This window comes from Orcinus orca, chromosome 9 (assembly GCF_937001465.1).
Source record: "Orcinus orca chromosome 9, mOrcOrc1.1, whole genome shotgun sequence".
Classification (NCBI taxonomy): Eukaryota; Metazoa; Chordata; class Mammalia; order Artiodactyla; family Delphinidae; genus Orcinus; species Orcinus orca.
The window spans coordinates 28,228,852-28,244,090 of record NC_064567.1 but is presented as its reverse complement, the minus strand read 5'-3'; the positions used below and the strand labels follow the sequence as shown (position 1 = coordinate 28,244,090).

The window sequence follows — 15,239 nt, the reverse complement described above, 5'->3', positions numbered from 1 at the left end:
AAACAAAAAATTAGAGAATTCAGCACATACTTTAATCTAAGAACTGTTAATAGTTTGACCATAACTGCTAGCACATGTGATTTAAATATACATGTAAAATGTATATTTTGTGCCAACAATGCCCTGAAACATTAAATGCTAAATAGTAATATACTTTTATACTTTTAAAGGAAATATATATACTTTTATATACAGGTATACTTTTAAAGGAAAGACATATATGCAATATTTTCTTTTCTTTTGTTTTTTTGTTGTTCAGTTAGTATTTATTACTGCCCTACTCTGTTCCATGGACTGTGCTAAAGATGAGATAGGACACAAAGAAACAGAGACAAGATCTCCCCTGTAAAGGAGCTCACAAAATATTGTAAAAAGAAGTCAGAGGCACAGTGCATGAGGCTGAATTCAAAAGAACATTATGACTAGCATAATCTAAGTGATATATTAATTTAATGGATATTGAGATAACTCCCAGGTGAGATGATCAAGGAAATGTGGAAATTTAAATTAATCTAAAAGGCTGGGTAGGATTTGGAGGGATGGAGATGGGAAATACAAGGTGGTAATATCAGTAAGAGATAGTGAAGGAGATGGGAAAGTAAGGAGATGTTTAGGGCATAATAAGTGAATCAATTTAGAAAAATAGACTGAATATTATTATGGTGAATATGAGCTTTATTGGATAAAAATAAAAATAATCATTGATTTTTTTTTTTTTTTTTTGCGCTAGGCAGGCCTCTCACTGTTGTGGCCTCTCCCGTTGTGGAGCACAGGTTCTGGAGGCGCAGGCTCAACGGCCATGGCTCACAGGCCCAGCTACTCCGCAGCATGTGGGATCTTCCCAGACCGGGGCACGAACCCGTGTCCCCTGCATCGGCAGGCGGACTCTCAACCACTGCGCCACCAGGGAAGCCCCATTGATATTTATTAATAAATTACTATGTGCTTTGCTAAGCTCTTTGGGTGAATTATCTCATTTAATTCTCAAAACTCCCATGAGGTAGGTACTATTATTATCCCCAATTTATCAATGGGAAACCTGAGTCCTACACATTAAACTGAGATTTCATAGCTAGTACATGGAGGCAATAGACAATCATTTCAGATTTTTAAATAAAGGGGTAGCATGATCCAGGCAGAATTTTTAAAGCATCTTAGATGGCAGTTGAATAAAATGAAGATAAATCTAGTTAGGAATCTACTTCAAAGTAAAGTACAAATGAATAGGAAAGAAAGTAAAAGAATGAACATATGGTTCATACCTGGTTTCTCTGAAAACAATCTATTTGCCCATTTATAGTAGACTGGTTAAATAAATCATGATAAATAATGGAGTAATTATAGCAGCCATTAAATAGAATGAAGCTGATGTCTATGAACTGACATGAAGTGATTTCCAGGTATGCTGTAGAACAAAGCAAGGTGCAAAAGAGTATATACAGTATAAAACGTTCTGTATAAGACTGAAGGGAAAATAAGAAAACACATACATACACACACATACACATGCTTATTTTTGCAAGAAGAAACACAGGAATGATAGATCAGAAACTGATGAAAATAGTAACCTATAGGGTGGGTGGGAATGGGATGTAAGGGATTAAGATGAGAGCAAGACTTCTCTGTGTCGCATCTTTTTATACAGTTTTAATCTTTGAAGCTTGTAAATGTTTAACTTATTTGAAAAACAAAATTAAATCAAAAAGGATTTAAAGCAAATATTAAAATGTCATAGAAACAAAAATAAATCCAACTGGATATCACATTGACATGTAACCACAGAGAAAAACTCATTCAGATATCTTTTGAACACAGCACTCTGAATATTCTTTGTGGGATGTATTCTAAAGGCCAAAAACAAAAAAATTCTTCTAAGAAATATTAAATTCCATTCAATATTCTCTTATTGAGGTATAATTAACATTATATTAGTTTCAGGTATACACCTAAATGATTCGACACTTGTATATATTGCAAAATGATCACGACAATAAGCCTAGTTAACAATAAGCCCAGTACTGTTCTAGATTAAAAGAACTAAAGATACATAATAATGAACCTTAATTAAGCCTTGATTAAAATAAAAACCATAAAAGACATTTGAGACAATGGGGAATTTGAAATGTGAGATGTGAGATGATATTGTGGAATTATTAATTTCTTAGGTGTGAAAAAGATACAATGGTTACGCAGGAAGAGATTTATTCCTAGGAAATGTATACTGAAGCATTTAGAAACAAAGTGGCATTGTCTGCAGCATATTTTCAAACGGCTCAGGAAAGGAAAAACACATGCATGTATCTAAAATAAAAATAAAAGTCAAACCTGTGTCATAAGATTATTGTGAAGAATAAACAGAATGATGAATACGAGGGGCTTCACCTGGTGGCTGGCAAGGTAAACACTCATGAACAAACTCTACTCAGTGAAGCATTTCCTGCAGACATTTGTCTTTCCAGTCCTAGAACCAGGGTCACACATGAAGGAGAGAATGACTGAAGGATGTCATCTCCTAAAAGCAATCATTTTATCCCTCAGCTGGAAGAAAGCATGGAATGGGGTGAAAATAATACTTACTGGCTAAATTATGGGCTCAAGAAAGGATTCTAACTAGAAATCTCATAACTATATAATCTCATTATAACCGAAGTAAAGAAATATTGTCATGTGATCTTTAAGTGACACTAGCAAACATTTTATTTTCACTCAGATGCTCTTTATTTTTCATACACAGGGTCATTTCAGTCCCACCTATTTCTAAAAATTGGAAATATTTACCTTATCGTGAATGGCCCGCCGATTGGAAGGCTGTATTAAGACCTTGTACCCCAGATTGGTGATCCCTTTGATGTGCCGGGGAGCCAGGGGAGCCCGCCTCTCCCAGGCGTTCACATCCTCCCGCCTCAATGCCATCACCGCCTTATAGTGAAGCCTGGAGAGGCTGAGGCCCAGCCTGCCCAGTTTGGTCCTAGGTACTCGCAGCATCTTGAAACCTGGTGACTGTAAAGAAATTGTAAGAGCAGGACAACAAAAGGCAAGAAGACTCACAGGTCAGTTCTGGTCTCCTGAGAAATCTGCTGTAAAATCCAACCAACTCGGGTGGTAACAGATTCAAGATGAAGAAGGGAGAGTGAAAACCTGGATGACATGATAATTTGCTGGTCATTGGGATGCTGTTCCTTTACCCAAACAAACCCAAACTTCCACAAACGAAGTTACTTCAAAAAAAAAAAAAAACAATAAATGTCCCAAGCAACTTATGGGACACTAATCAATATCTGCTAAGTTGAACTCATTTTTTTAATGTATGTTTTATCAAACACACATTCAGCACAAAAGTTTTAAGCAAGTTAATCTACAATGCAAATACAGGAAGATAATTTATGCCAATTTTTTTTTTTCCTTTTTTTTTTTTTTTCCGGAGCACAGGCTCCGGACGCGCAGGCTCAGCGGCATGTGGGATCTTCCTGGACCGGGGCACGAACCCGTGTTCCCTGCATCAGCAGGCAGACTCCCAACCACTGTGCCACCAGGGAAGCCCAATTTATGCCAATTTTGATGATTAAAGTTTAGAATCCTTTCATAATGTACAAGATCCTTGACAATCTAGCTCCAACCTCTTTCGAGTTTCATCTCTGACCATCTCCTAAACTAGTTCTACTCAGTGTGTTTTATAGCCTGTTGTCAGTCAGTGACTGCTTTGTACTGGTCCACAATGAGATATGTACAGAAATAGAAAGTAAGCACTTAGAAACCTTTATATGACAGGATCATTTTTCTAGTAATTCATTGGTATTGAATTTTATAAAAGCATTGGTCCTGGAAGATTGGAAATTTAAGAAAACAAAACAAACAAACAATTTATCACCACAGGTGTTAGAAGCTGAAGAAGCACCTGACACCCCCAGCCTCACTTCTCTGACCCTGTTGTTGCTCTAAACATTCTCTTCCCGGGCTTCCCTGGTGGCACGGTGGTTAAGAATCAGCCTCCCAATGCAGGGCACACGGGTTTGAGCCCTGGTTCGGGAAGATCCCACATGTCGCGGAGCAACTAAGCCCATGCGCCACAACTACTGAGCCTGCACTCTAGAGCCCGTGCTCTGCAACAAGAGAAGCCCACCGCAATGAGAAGCCCGCGCACCGCAACGAAGAGTAGCCCACACTCACAGCAACTAGAGAAAGCTCGCGCACTGCAACGAAGACCCAATGCAGCCCAAAAAAAAAAAAAAAAAACCATGCTCTTCCCCTTTCCAGAGTTTCCTCTACCAGACCACCTCCCCCTGCTATTATATTAAACCCAGACCTGTCTCAGTTTTCTAACTGCTATTCCAGATTCTGTAACCCTATTCATTAATTCAATTAAGAAATATTTACAAGAGGCTTACTATGTGTCAGCACAGAATAAATTTTACAGAAAATTTTAAAGCATAAGTATCAAACAGTATTCTGTGCCTCTTCAAATGGTTACATAAATGTAGTAGTCAGAAGTCATTTCAGATGATAATTTGCTGGTCATTTGGATGCTGAACCTTAGTTTTCTATGTTTAAGGTTGGCATGAAAATATAGAGACTAAATGATTTTACATCTTCTAGAAATTCCCTAGCATATAGCACAATTCTTATGGAACACATTTCTGTTACATCAGACTACAATCTCTAAATCAGACCCACCTTATAGACAGGGAAGTTTTGTCCAACAATGGAATGTACAAGTACTATTTCCTGGGGGCAAACTACTTATCACCCTAGATAGAAAACTTGTAGGATAACTCACAACACAGACTAAAAGAATAAAGCAAACAGCAAAGAGTCCTGCTAAGAAGGCTTTAGGAAGAAGAGGGGCAGGGAGAGAAAACACTGCACACAGCAAATGAACATGCCGGTCATGAGGAGTTCAGGCTAACTTTTACTCAGGCCAAAATACGGATGACCGACATTTCAGTAAAAGTCTGTTATATACTTTATCTAACTTTTTGGTTTACTTATATAGTTTCGTTTTTAAAAGAGACTATGCTAAGCCCAAATCCAAGCCCAAGCCCATAACATTTATTCTCCCCCAAGCCAAAGGAAAATCTGCAACGTCCCATAGAACTTGAATCCCTATGTTTGTAAATGAAATCAATTCCAAAGACAAATGAGTCTTCTAAACACACTGAGAAGCCCAGAAACAGTCCCACCTTCTCAGCAGGGGCTGCATCTCACATACCATAGTTGACCAAGTGACCCTCATCCTCTATACTTAGTAGCAGTTCTTGGCACAAAGATTAGGAAACATGTCCAAATAATTCAGTCTCTTTCCTCAGCCCAAGCTTGATTTATAACCACAGCTTCCCCTTTCTCAGCAACACTCCCTCCTCTTCCACACCTCCTTTGCCTGGAGTCGGGGGTACAGCGTGGGAGGAGAGACATAACCACATACACTCATGTAATACACACATACACGTTTGCAGCGGCAGACCTTCCTCGGGACCTAGGAAAGGAAAGTAGCAGAGGCTGGCCTTCTGCGTTTTATTTGGGAAGCTACTTTCACTTTCATTTTTTGTAGGGAATTCTTGAATCACAATTCCTGACCCTTTGTTTTCAAAGAAATAGAACAATAGTCACCACTGATTTAACATCATATGCTAAGCACTATACTGAGCACTTTACAGACATTATCTCATTTCCTCCTTGTGAAAATCTTATTTAGTAGATACTATTATTAGCCCCATTTTACAGATGAAGAAACTGAAGTGAAATCCAACTAGAGCTGTTGCTTTTAAGCAGAAGCAGAATCCCTAGGGTAATATTCAACACTCAGGATTTTCTCTTCTTTGCCAAAGCCTGCAGATCCACACCTCGTACATCTGACATATGTTACTCCTGCCAGCTCAATTCAGAAATAGATCAGATCCATATGGCATATTATTAGTTCTCGCACAGCATGGGGTTCCTCCATCAACCCCTTCTATGTGTCACCAAAAATCCTTCCTGAGTCCCTGCCAAGGTAAATTCTAAGTTTCTGGATGCTTAGAAAAAAGATGATTATAGCAGGTCTGATTATGTTAGCAATTGCTTGAACCTTGAAACTTGGTCTCAGCATAGAACTTTCTGGGACCGCCATTCATTTCATTCTCAGGTCATCAAGAAATATGTAACAGTGAGAATTTCTGAATTACTCTGAGGTATGGCACTGCAGGTGTCTGACATTTCATGGAAATGCCCAAGTGGGTTATTCTGGACTTCCCTGTCCTGTATTTTATGGGCTTTCCCAAGAATATCGTGAAGTAAATGTCATGTATATTTCTGGCAATGCCTTCAAGTGGAAGCAAGGCAGTAAGACTCCGGACTTATTCACTGGCTCAAGTGAGGTTAATTGACAGGGTTGTGTGCTGATAACAGCTTCTGGCATGAGCAAGGAGAATGTGGAAAAGCAAGAGAAGGAAAGGAAAGAGGAAAAATAAGGAGGAGGAAGAGGAGGTGAGAAATAAGGGGAGAATGAGAAGTGTCACCCAGTCAGGGTTGGAGAAAAAGACCCTTTCCCTGACAATTTCTAAACAGTCTTCCCTTCAACACATGAAGGGCCAATGTTTCAAATGGCATTAAAATAAAATTTAAAAAGATTCTTCTGTTATGTATGACTGATTCACTTTGTTATAAAGCAGAAACTAACACACCATTGTAAAGCAATTATACCCCAATAAAGATGTTAAAAAAAAAAAAAGATTCTTCTGTATGTTTTTGTAAAACAAGAATAGCACTACGGGGCTTCCCTGGTGGTGCAGTGGTTGGGGGTCTGCCTGCCGATGCAGGGGACACGGGTTCGTGCCCCGGTCCGGGAAGATCCCACATGTCACGGAGCGGCTGGGCCTGTGAGCCATGGCCGCTGAGCCTGCGCGTCCGGAGCCTGTGCTCCGCAACGGGAGAGGCCACAACAGTGAGAGGCCCGCGTACTGCAAATAAATAAATAAATAAATAAAAGCCAGACATTTTCTTGATGAGCTATAATTTGCCCATTGATTATGGGAGAAGTGTTTTGATTTTCTTTCTTTAATTAAAAATAAATTTGGGGTTACTTAAGGTATGCATAGCGTGATGTTAGTTTCTTGTAAAGCAGCAGCAATCCAGTCCCCTGCTCATTTTCATGAGATCCAACAGGAGCAGCATGAAACAATTTTATCTAATTAAATGACCTCAAGCAGTATCTGCTGGTGACTTATCAATCACTAATTATAGCTGAATATTAGAGTCAGAGTGGATGGGAGAAAAGATCATCTAAAACCAGATAATACAAATGAAGGTAGCGTGCCTCATATAAATATGGGATTTCCCATGTTTCATAAACAGCATTTTCCAAGCATCTATGGATGAATCATAATAAAACAGTCTGCTCTTTGGTTGGTATAACTTTTAAATGTAACTGGATCAGATTACATTTATCTGTTATTGTTCAGGTAGTACTTATGCCAGAAAACAGAGTACTTGATTTGCGCTGGTTTTCACGGGTTAGAGTGGTAGGTGGATGAAGAAAGCTGAGATCTACAGAGAGCTTTTTATCCTTCCATCGAATGTTCAAAAATCTTTTAAGTCTCTTCAATCCTTTCCATACTATCAACCTAAACAGAAAGCTTTTTAAACCTACAAACCACCTACCAAAGCCAGAACAATGTGCAAGCAAACACAAGAGCTTAAGTACAAAAAAGGGTTAGGCTTGGCCCCTTCTAATTTCTGGTGCTTCCACTGAGACATGTCAAAAGGATTACACATTCAGTATTAAAGAAATTTTAAGGCCAAATCATCTGTCTTTAGCCCCCAAAGTCAGAGATGTGCTCTTTGTCCTTATATTTTAGATCTTTGAAATAATTCCACTAGAACATAATTCAGTGACTCACACTAAAACCATCCAATTACATGGGGAGATTTCTCAATGCCAAGTTATTTGCAAATGATCAGGCATACATCTTGGTTAAATATTGAGACACTAAGGATGGAGTAGCCTTGAGCTGACTAAAATAAATAATGAGTGAGAAATGCAAATGTTTTATATCCACACTTCCAGTTTATTCAAAAAGTGCAAGTGTATTTAAAAAGCCATGGTTTCCCAGGAAGCCTTGGTACTATAAATAAGGGTAGGCAGCTGCATGGCCATGAGTCTTGGCCTACACAACATATTTGGCATCCAGACCATAATAATCCTGTAGAGGTCCAAAAGAGTTCCAAATTAATAGAACACCCAGTGATGGCCTAGAAGTAATCCAAATACCTCCCAACCCCAAGGCTTGCTAGAACGAGGCTTGGGTATGCAGCAACCCTGTCCTCCATACTTTTATTTCCTGTTGCATAGCTATATTCTTTTAATATTAAACTCCTTACAAAACAGTTAGCTAGAAGTAAAAACAAGCAGACTTGGGGAGTGCTTATTAGTGCTAAGTAATCTGGTCTAAGAATATTCATCTGTTCTCAAGCCTATAAGCTACTCAAAGTCATCCAAAGACATAAGACCTATGAGTCTCCTGGTCTCTAGCCCACAAATGTAGCTTCACTGAGATGGAATGCAAAGTTAGTTCTGAATTGGAGTCTGATCCAAAATGTTTATCTGCATATTTGTCTGTCTCTTTGTTAAACTCTAAATTCTTTGAAGAAATGAATTTTGTTTTCCTCAGCTCTGTATTCCCAGTGACTGCCCCATAGGAGAACTCAAGTGTTTTGCGCAAGAATGAAGAAATAAATGAGAAAATTTAAATGAATGTCATAAAGACCAATGTAGCAGAGAAAACAAAATAGACTGATGAATAAGAACAGGAATTCATATCTCCCATCCCTCCAACAATGCCCCACAAAAGATCTAATCTCTTGCTGAAATCTCATAAACCAATGAATATTTTGAAATACAAATAAAAATGGTAGCAAAATCCAGACCTGGTTGCTGAGACATTTAACTAGATATGGGGCTCCTTACCTGACTTCAGTTTCCTAATCCAGACTGGAATATAATACTAAAGTCCTTTTCAGCTCTGATGTACTGATTCTATTAAGGATAGTAGTGACTAGGCACTGTGCATTACAAAAGCATTAGAATTTTAGAACATAAATAGGCACTCTGACTCATGAAGATCCAGGTGAAGTACAGTAACAGGGAGACAAAAATACCAAAAACACTATGGAGGAAGACAGGATATTCACTTAAATTACCTGGATTAACTACAGTGACCAGGAGCCCAGAGCTTAAAACAGGAGGGGGTACCTCAAAGGAATTCTGACTCCTCTCTTCCACAAATGGCCTGGGTTCCTCAGCTTCCCACTTACTCTATGACCTCGGTGAGTAACTTAACCTGTCTGTGCCTCATCGGCAAAATGGGAATCATACTATCTACCTTTTAGAGCTATTGTGAAGTTTATTTGCGCTAGTAGGCATAAAGTGCTGAGCACTGCCTTGCATGCCATAAACACTCAGTAAATGTTAACAAAAAGGCTGCAAGCCTGCCCACTCCTCAAAGGTGAACACAGGGGCTTCCCTAGTGGTGCAGTGGCTGAGAATCCGCCTGCCAGTGCAGGAGACACAGACTCAAGCCCTGGTCCGGAAAGATCCCACATGCCGCAGAGCAACTAAGCTCATGCACCACAACTACTGAGCCTGCGTGCCACAACTACTGAAGCCCAAGTGCCCTAGAGCCCATGCTCTGCAACAAGAGAAGCCACCACAATGAGAAGCCTGTACATCACAACAAAGAGTAGCCCGCGCTCGCCGCAACTAGAGAAAGCCCGTGCAGCAACGAAGACCCAATGCAGTCAAAAATAAACTAATAAATAAATTTATTTTAAAATAAGGTGAGCACAACCATCACCACTGACAGAAGACACCACTTTTCCATACTCTGGGCCACACCGTGGGAAGGCCTTCACAATGGCTCCATATTAATCCCTCCCCTTTCTTATTTTTTTAGAAGCCCAGTAAACCTCCTCTTTACCTTCACCCTTTAGGCATGAGTGTTCAAGAAAAATAAGTTATCATTTTAATACTGTATTTCACCAAATTTAAAACATGTTTTTTCACATTTTAGCATCCCCAAAATGGGGATGCATCTTATAATTGGTGGCACCTTAATTCTATGAACACGGTAATAATGTTGTTGGTTATTTCCCATTCCAAATGTACAGCATTTCCGTGATTCCATGAATTCCATAGAATTTTTTTGTGGCCTCATCAAAGAAACTTGCCACTGTTTGTAATGTTATCTCTATGAGAAAATTAGAAAAAGAATATTCGGAAAAATGAAAACTTTTTTGTTAAATTGGCATTGGTTACATACCAAAGATCACTTCCAAAGTCCTGAACCAAAATCTGCTAATGATTAAATAGAAGATTAGTTAGTAAAGGGGGAAATTTTTCAATTACAAATAAATCAAAATTCTGATGACGCTGTCACCAGTAACAAGTGAGACTGATAACAAATATGATTTTCTGGAGAGTGGGAAAGTCACTTGGGGACATTGGCTTCACCTTTGTCGTCCTAGCTCATTTTGCAGAAGGGCCACCAGGTTACATGGCTAGAAGGTAGTCTGGCCCTAGGTTCACTCAGCTTTATAGTAAAAACAAAAAGGGGGGGCTTCCCTGGTGGCGCAGTGGTTGAGAGTCTGCCTTCCAATGCAGGGGACACGGGTTGGAGCCCTGGTCTGGGAAGATCCCACATGCCGCGGAGCAACTGGGCCCGTGAGCCACAACTACTGAGCCTGCGCGTCTGGAGCCTGTGCTCTGCAACAAGAGAGGCCGAGGTAGTAAGAGACCCGCGCACCGCGATGAAGAGTGGCCCCCACTCGCTGCAACTAGAGAAAGCCCTCGCACAGAAACGAAGACCCAACACAGCCAAAAATAAATTTATTTTTTTAAAAAGGGGGGGGGAGTTCAAGTTACAAAACACACACACACAGAAGCGTCCACACCAAGTGCCATGGGTTTCTTGGTTTTTTTTTTCTTCCAATATAAAGTATATGAAAGCCACGTGTCAAAGTCAGTGATGGTTCGGTCCCGTGCATAGCTAGGTCGGCGTAATAACAGCTACGCCTTTTCCACATTAAGATAGCTGACGACCCACAATATCAAAAAATGTTCATCTTTGTTAGAGTTACTAAACACACTCTCTCCCTCTCACCACACCCACTCCCGCTCTCCTAAAATCAGTGCCTAAAAAGCATATTTCTTCCAGAAGTAGTCAGGCCATTTAGTCCCACTGAATTAAACAGGGTAGGTAACTGCTTCTAACAGCGCCTCCTCCCCGCGCAAACGCTCACATTGGCCCGCACAGCCCCTGCGGGGTCTCCGCAGTTCAGATGCGCCGAAAGAAATCGGGGTGGGGGGGACCGGGGGGCGCGGGGAGGCCCCCCTCTCCGTCAACCACCTCCCACAGCTGCCTATCTAAATAAGCACACAGTCCAAGAATTAACAGAGGGTTTGCTCTACAGCTTCAATACCAATGCTTTACTCCCCAGCAACCGCTCCCCACCTCAGCCCTCGCCAAGAAAGAAATCCGAATTGCCATCCCCTGCCTTCTCTTTCCTATACAGAAACTCCGGAGCCGCGCCCGCTGCGCCCCACCTCCCAGCCCTCGCGTGCAGAGAAACGCTAGGCGGGGAGGCCCGGCGAGGAGGCCCAAACGCTCGCCACCGTCTTCCGTACGCTCGTCCCGGCAAAGGCCGGAGTCCGCGGAGCTCCCGGGTCCCCAGCGGCGCGGGGAGGGGGAGGCAGAGCTCGCCAGCACCGCCCGGCGGACTGGCAGAGCCCCGCCGGCGATCTCCAAATCCTTCTCACAGGCTGAGCCCACCGCCCATCTGCTCAGCCCCTCCGGGCACCCTCCCCCTGCTCACCTCGTCCGGTCCCCGCCGCCTCTGCGCTCCCGGGGCCGGGCTGAGTAGGATCCGAATTCCCAGCAGAAATTGGGATGAGGGCCTTGAGGAGGAGGTGTTTGCTCAACTTCGGAAGTCATGCCTCTTCCTCCGCAGCCAATCAGAGCCCGCCCTGAGGGAACAACCTTCTCCTCCACCAATCCGCGGCGCTGCTAGGTGCTAGGTCATGCCCTGCCCCTGCTCCTCCCCGAAAATCCTCCTGCCTTTTAGATCTCTGACCTACGTCCTTAGCTGGGGGCGTCACGTCCTTCCAGGACTGTTATTGACCAAGTTTGTAACTGTCCATAGCAGGAGACAGGCGGAGACGGAGAAGGACGAAAATAGTCCGGACATTACACGCTCAACAGATGCGTGTATCTCCTGGGAAAAAAGTTTCCGTTTCATGTATATCACGCTTGCTTAGCGATATGCACTTCTCAAAGCATTTTCACAGCCTCATAACAAGACTGTGAAGCCAGATGACATTTCTTAAGGCCATTTTAGAGTCCAGCAAACTAAGACTGAGAAATTAAGTGTTGTGTATCCACATCCAATGAATATTAATGTTCATTAATGAATTTACTAATTTGAATAATGAATTTTCATTTTTATGAATAGTGTGTAGCCCCAGAGGCTTTTTGCTCAAGTCAATGAGATGATCAGAGTCGTGCACTTAAGGGAATATGGTCTAGATAGTGTATAGAAGGGGGTCAAGTAAAAGTGATAGTAAAGGGATTTAAAAGGACAGAGTCAACACCACCAGTAAGACTAACAGGCTAGAGGAAGAACTGAAACAAATTTGGTGTTTCAGGCTTGGCTAAGTGGTGATTAGGAAGTTGGTGATATCAAGAACAGTGCAGTAAAACACAGCAAGAAGGGAAGGCTTTAGAGGAGTGGTTAGGAATATGATTTGGCATGTGTAAAGCTAAAGATACAGAGGAAAACCCCAGCTTCCAGAGAACCTTCTCATTTTCTCTGTAATTGGAGATATGAGTGGAGTTTATAAAAATGTTCTAGGTTCAAGATCGTTGACATGAGCATTTAATAGTTAAACACATCTGTGGCAGTATGAGAAAAGTATGTGTTAGAGAAAGTTACAAAAACAGAAAGGAATATTATCCTCTGGCCACTGATTCCCTAGGAAGCCCACAGATGGACTTCAAGTGTTTTTTCTGCCTCTAGTGCTGAGGCTAGTCTTCACAAAATGCATTTCCCCCTGACCCTCTAGGGCCATTTAGCCAGGACTTTTAAAGAACATCGGACTTTGTCACATATGCATGAATTCTTAATATTCATTGGATGTGGATACAGTAAGTTTACATCTCAGTCTCGGTTTGCTGGACTCTGAAACTGTTCTAAGAACTGTCATCTGGCTTCACGGGCTTGTTATGAGGCTGTGAAAACACTTTGAAAAGTGCATATCACTAAACAAGTGTGATAGTCGTGAACTCAAAACTTTTTTCCAGGAGATACACACATCTGTTTAGTGAGTCATGCCTAGACTATTTAGCCCAAAGTCTTTCACACAATGTGTGAGTTCCTTCAAGATATGGCCAAAATCAGCCATCTCAGCTTTATTTCAACAGCAGCACCAGCCTGAAAAGAACAGTGAACCACAATCTGTGCTTTGTTATCTCCTAAGGATTAAGAGCCTGGATCAGAATCCTTACTTTTTCCCCTCAAGGTAGAAATCGTGGACAAGTTACTCAGTTTTCAAAAAGGCCTCGGTTTCCTTACCTGCTAATAGGAAAATAATAGGAACTACTTCATGGGGTCATTATGAGGATAAAGCAAGATGATGGCCAAAGTGCTCTGCCAAGTGTTTAGCTAAAGAAACAGGCAATTATTCTTCATTTTCCCAGAATCTCATGCTGTTTACTTATCTGTGGTTCTCTGTAATTCCAACGGGGTAAATTAGGAGACATTAAGAGAGTGGGTACAGGGATAAAAAAGGGCAACAAAAGATGGTGATGCACCCCAGGGCTAGCCATAGTGAGAATACCTGTAGGCCTTGATAGGGCCAGGGGAAGAGACAGTTACCAGAACTCAGGAAGAGCTCTAGCTGTGGTGTAGCTGAAGCTATAGGAGGGCCACTTGACAGTGGTGACTTTTGATAGGCATGGAGATGCCTAAGGAATCAATAACCCTGCCCAGAGAGGGAGTTACCTAAGGCAGAGGTCAATAAACTTTATTCTGTAAAGGACAGAAAATTAATATTTTAGACTTTGCAGACCATTACGTCTGTGTCACAGTTACCCAACTCTGACATTTGGAGAGTAAGAGCAGCCATAGACAATACTTAAATGGATGGGCATGGCTGTGTGCCAATAAAACTTTATTTATAGAAATAAATTGCAGGCTAGATTTGGATCGAGGGTCACAGTTTGCAGATGCCCCGCCTATGGAATGAATAACCCTACTTCCCTCTCCTGCCCTCCCCTCTCCTACTAGTGCCTTCTACAAATTGAGCCCAAGGAAAGCCTGAGGCTTGGTACAGTCCATAAAGGTCAGTCCCTCAAGGACAGAGCAGGTACAGAAAGGGGCAGAAGTTCTACAAGGTTCAAAGGAACGTATTCAGCACAAAAGGTATTCAGCAAATGCTTGTTTAAATGAATGATTGGTCACTGTGAATTACTCTGCAAATGGTTGAACACTCGTAGGAAAACTATCAAAATTACATCCCTTAATGGGCAAAGCCAGGAAAGGGTCCTGGATTACGGTGACTCCACCGAGAGACTGGGATGCTCCGTTAGCCTCTCTCTTGCTTTATTTTGAAATCCCATGCACTCCTGACCTGCTGATGAAACATTAACCTGGCAAAAAGAATCCTTCCTTTTAATTCCAAACTACCGCTCAAATGCTTATGGCATTCAAGAATTTTGCAAAATATGCACATGAGAAAACCTGTTCCTTAAAATGAGGGATTCAAATGTTTTTCATCGTAGTGACATTTGTTGTAATAAGTGTGACAGTTCTCAGAAATTTCTTCACAATGAAAAGAGACAACAGATGCAAGAAAAACAAGTCTTGGATACACCCCAAGTGCTTCCACAGTCAACTTTGGCAGTCAACCCCTCAGACTCCTTCAATATAGGAGAATTCTTCTTCCACCTACGTGGGGTGCTGAGTCAATACTCCTGAAATTGGAAAGTTGATTCTAGGCCACTCAAGCTGCCTCTCTTTCTCCCACATTCTTTGGCTTTCTCTCTCCCCTCGTTGTTCCTTACTTTGGTTTTGTTCTTCCTGAGAGGCCATGAGGGTAGTAGTCAGGCATGAGAGCACTGGAGTGAGCCAGACCTAGACTTAATCCCTCCTTTGCCAACTCCCTAGTAAGTCATTTTCCCCCACCAGGACATTGGCAAACATCATAATGTTCTCAA

General features: G+C 41.6%; 1 protein-coding gene across 3 annotated transcripts in view; it reads right to left on the bottom strand.

Annotated features, from left to right (window-relative positions):
* Window positions 1–11,956, bottom strand: part of AASS (aminoadipate-semialdehyde synthase) — a 74,141-nt gene extending 62,185 nt beyond the window's left edge. For 2 of the 3 annotated variants that reach the window (XM_004265509.4, XM_049715196.1), the window contains exons 1-2: window positions 11,842–11,956; window positions 2,779–3,000 (exon numbers count right to left, since the gene is read on the bottom strand). In XM_004265509.4, coding sequence (XP_004265557.1) covers window positions 2,779–2,985 — 207 coding nt within the window. In that variant the 5' untranslated portion in view covers window positions 2,986–3,000; window positions 11,842–11,956. Of the gene's footprint in view, window positions 1–2,325; window positions 2,462–2,778; window positions 3,001–11,841 lie in introns of those variants that run through there. The other variant, XM_033420394.2, reaches the window with a different exon arrangement.
* Between the last annotated feature and the right edge of the window lie 3,283 nt (window positions 11,957–15,239).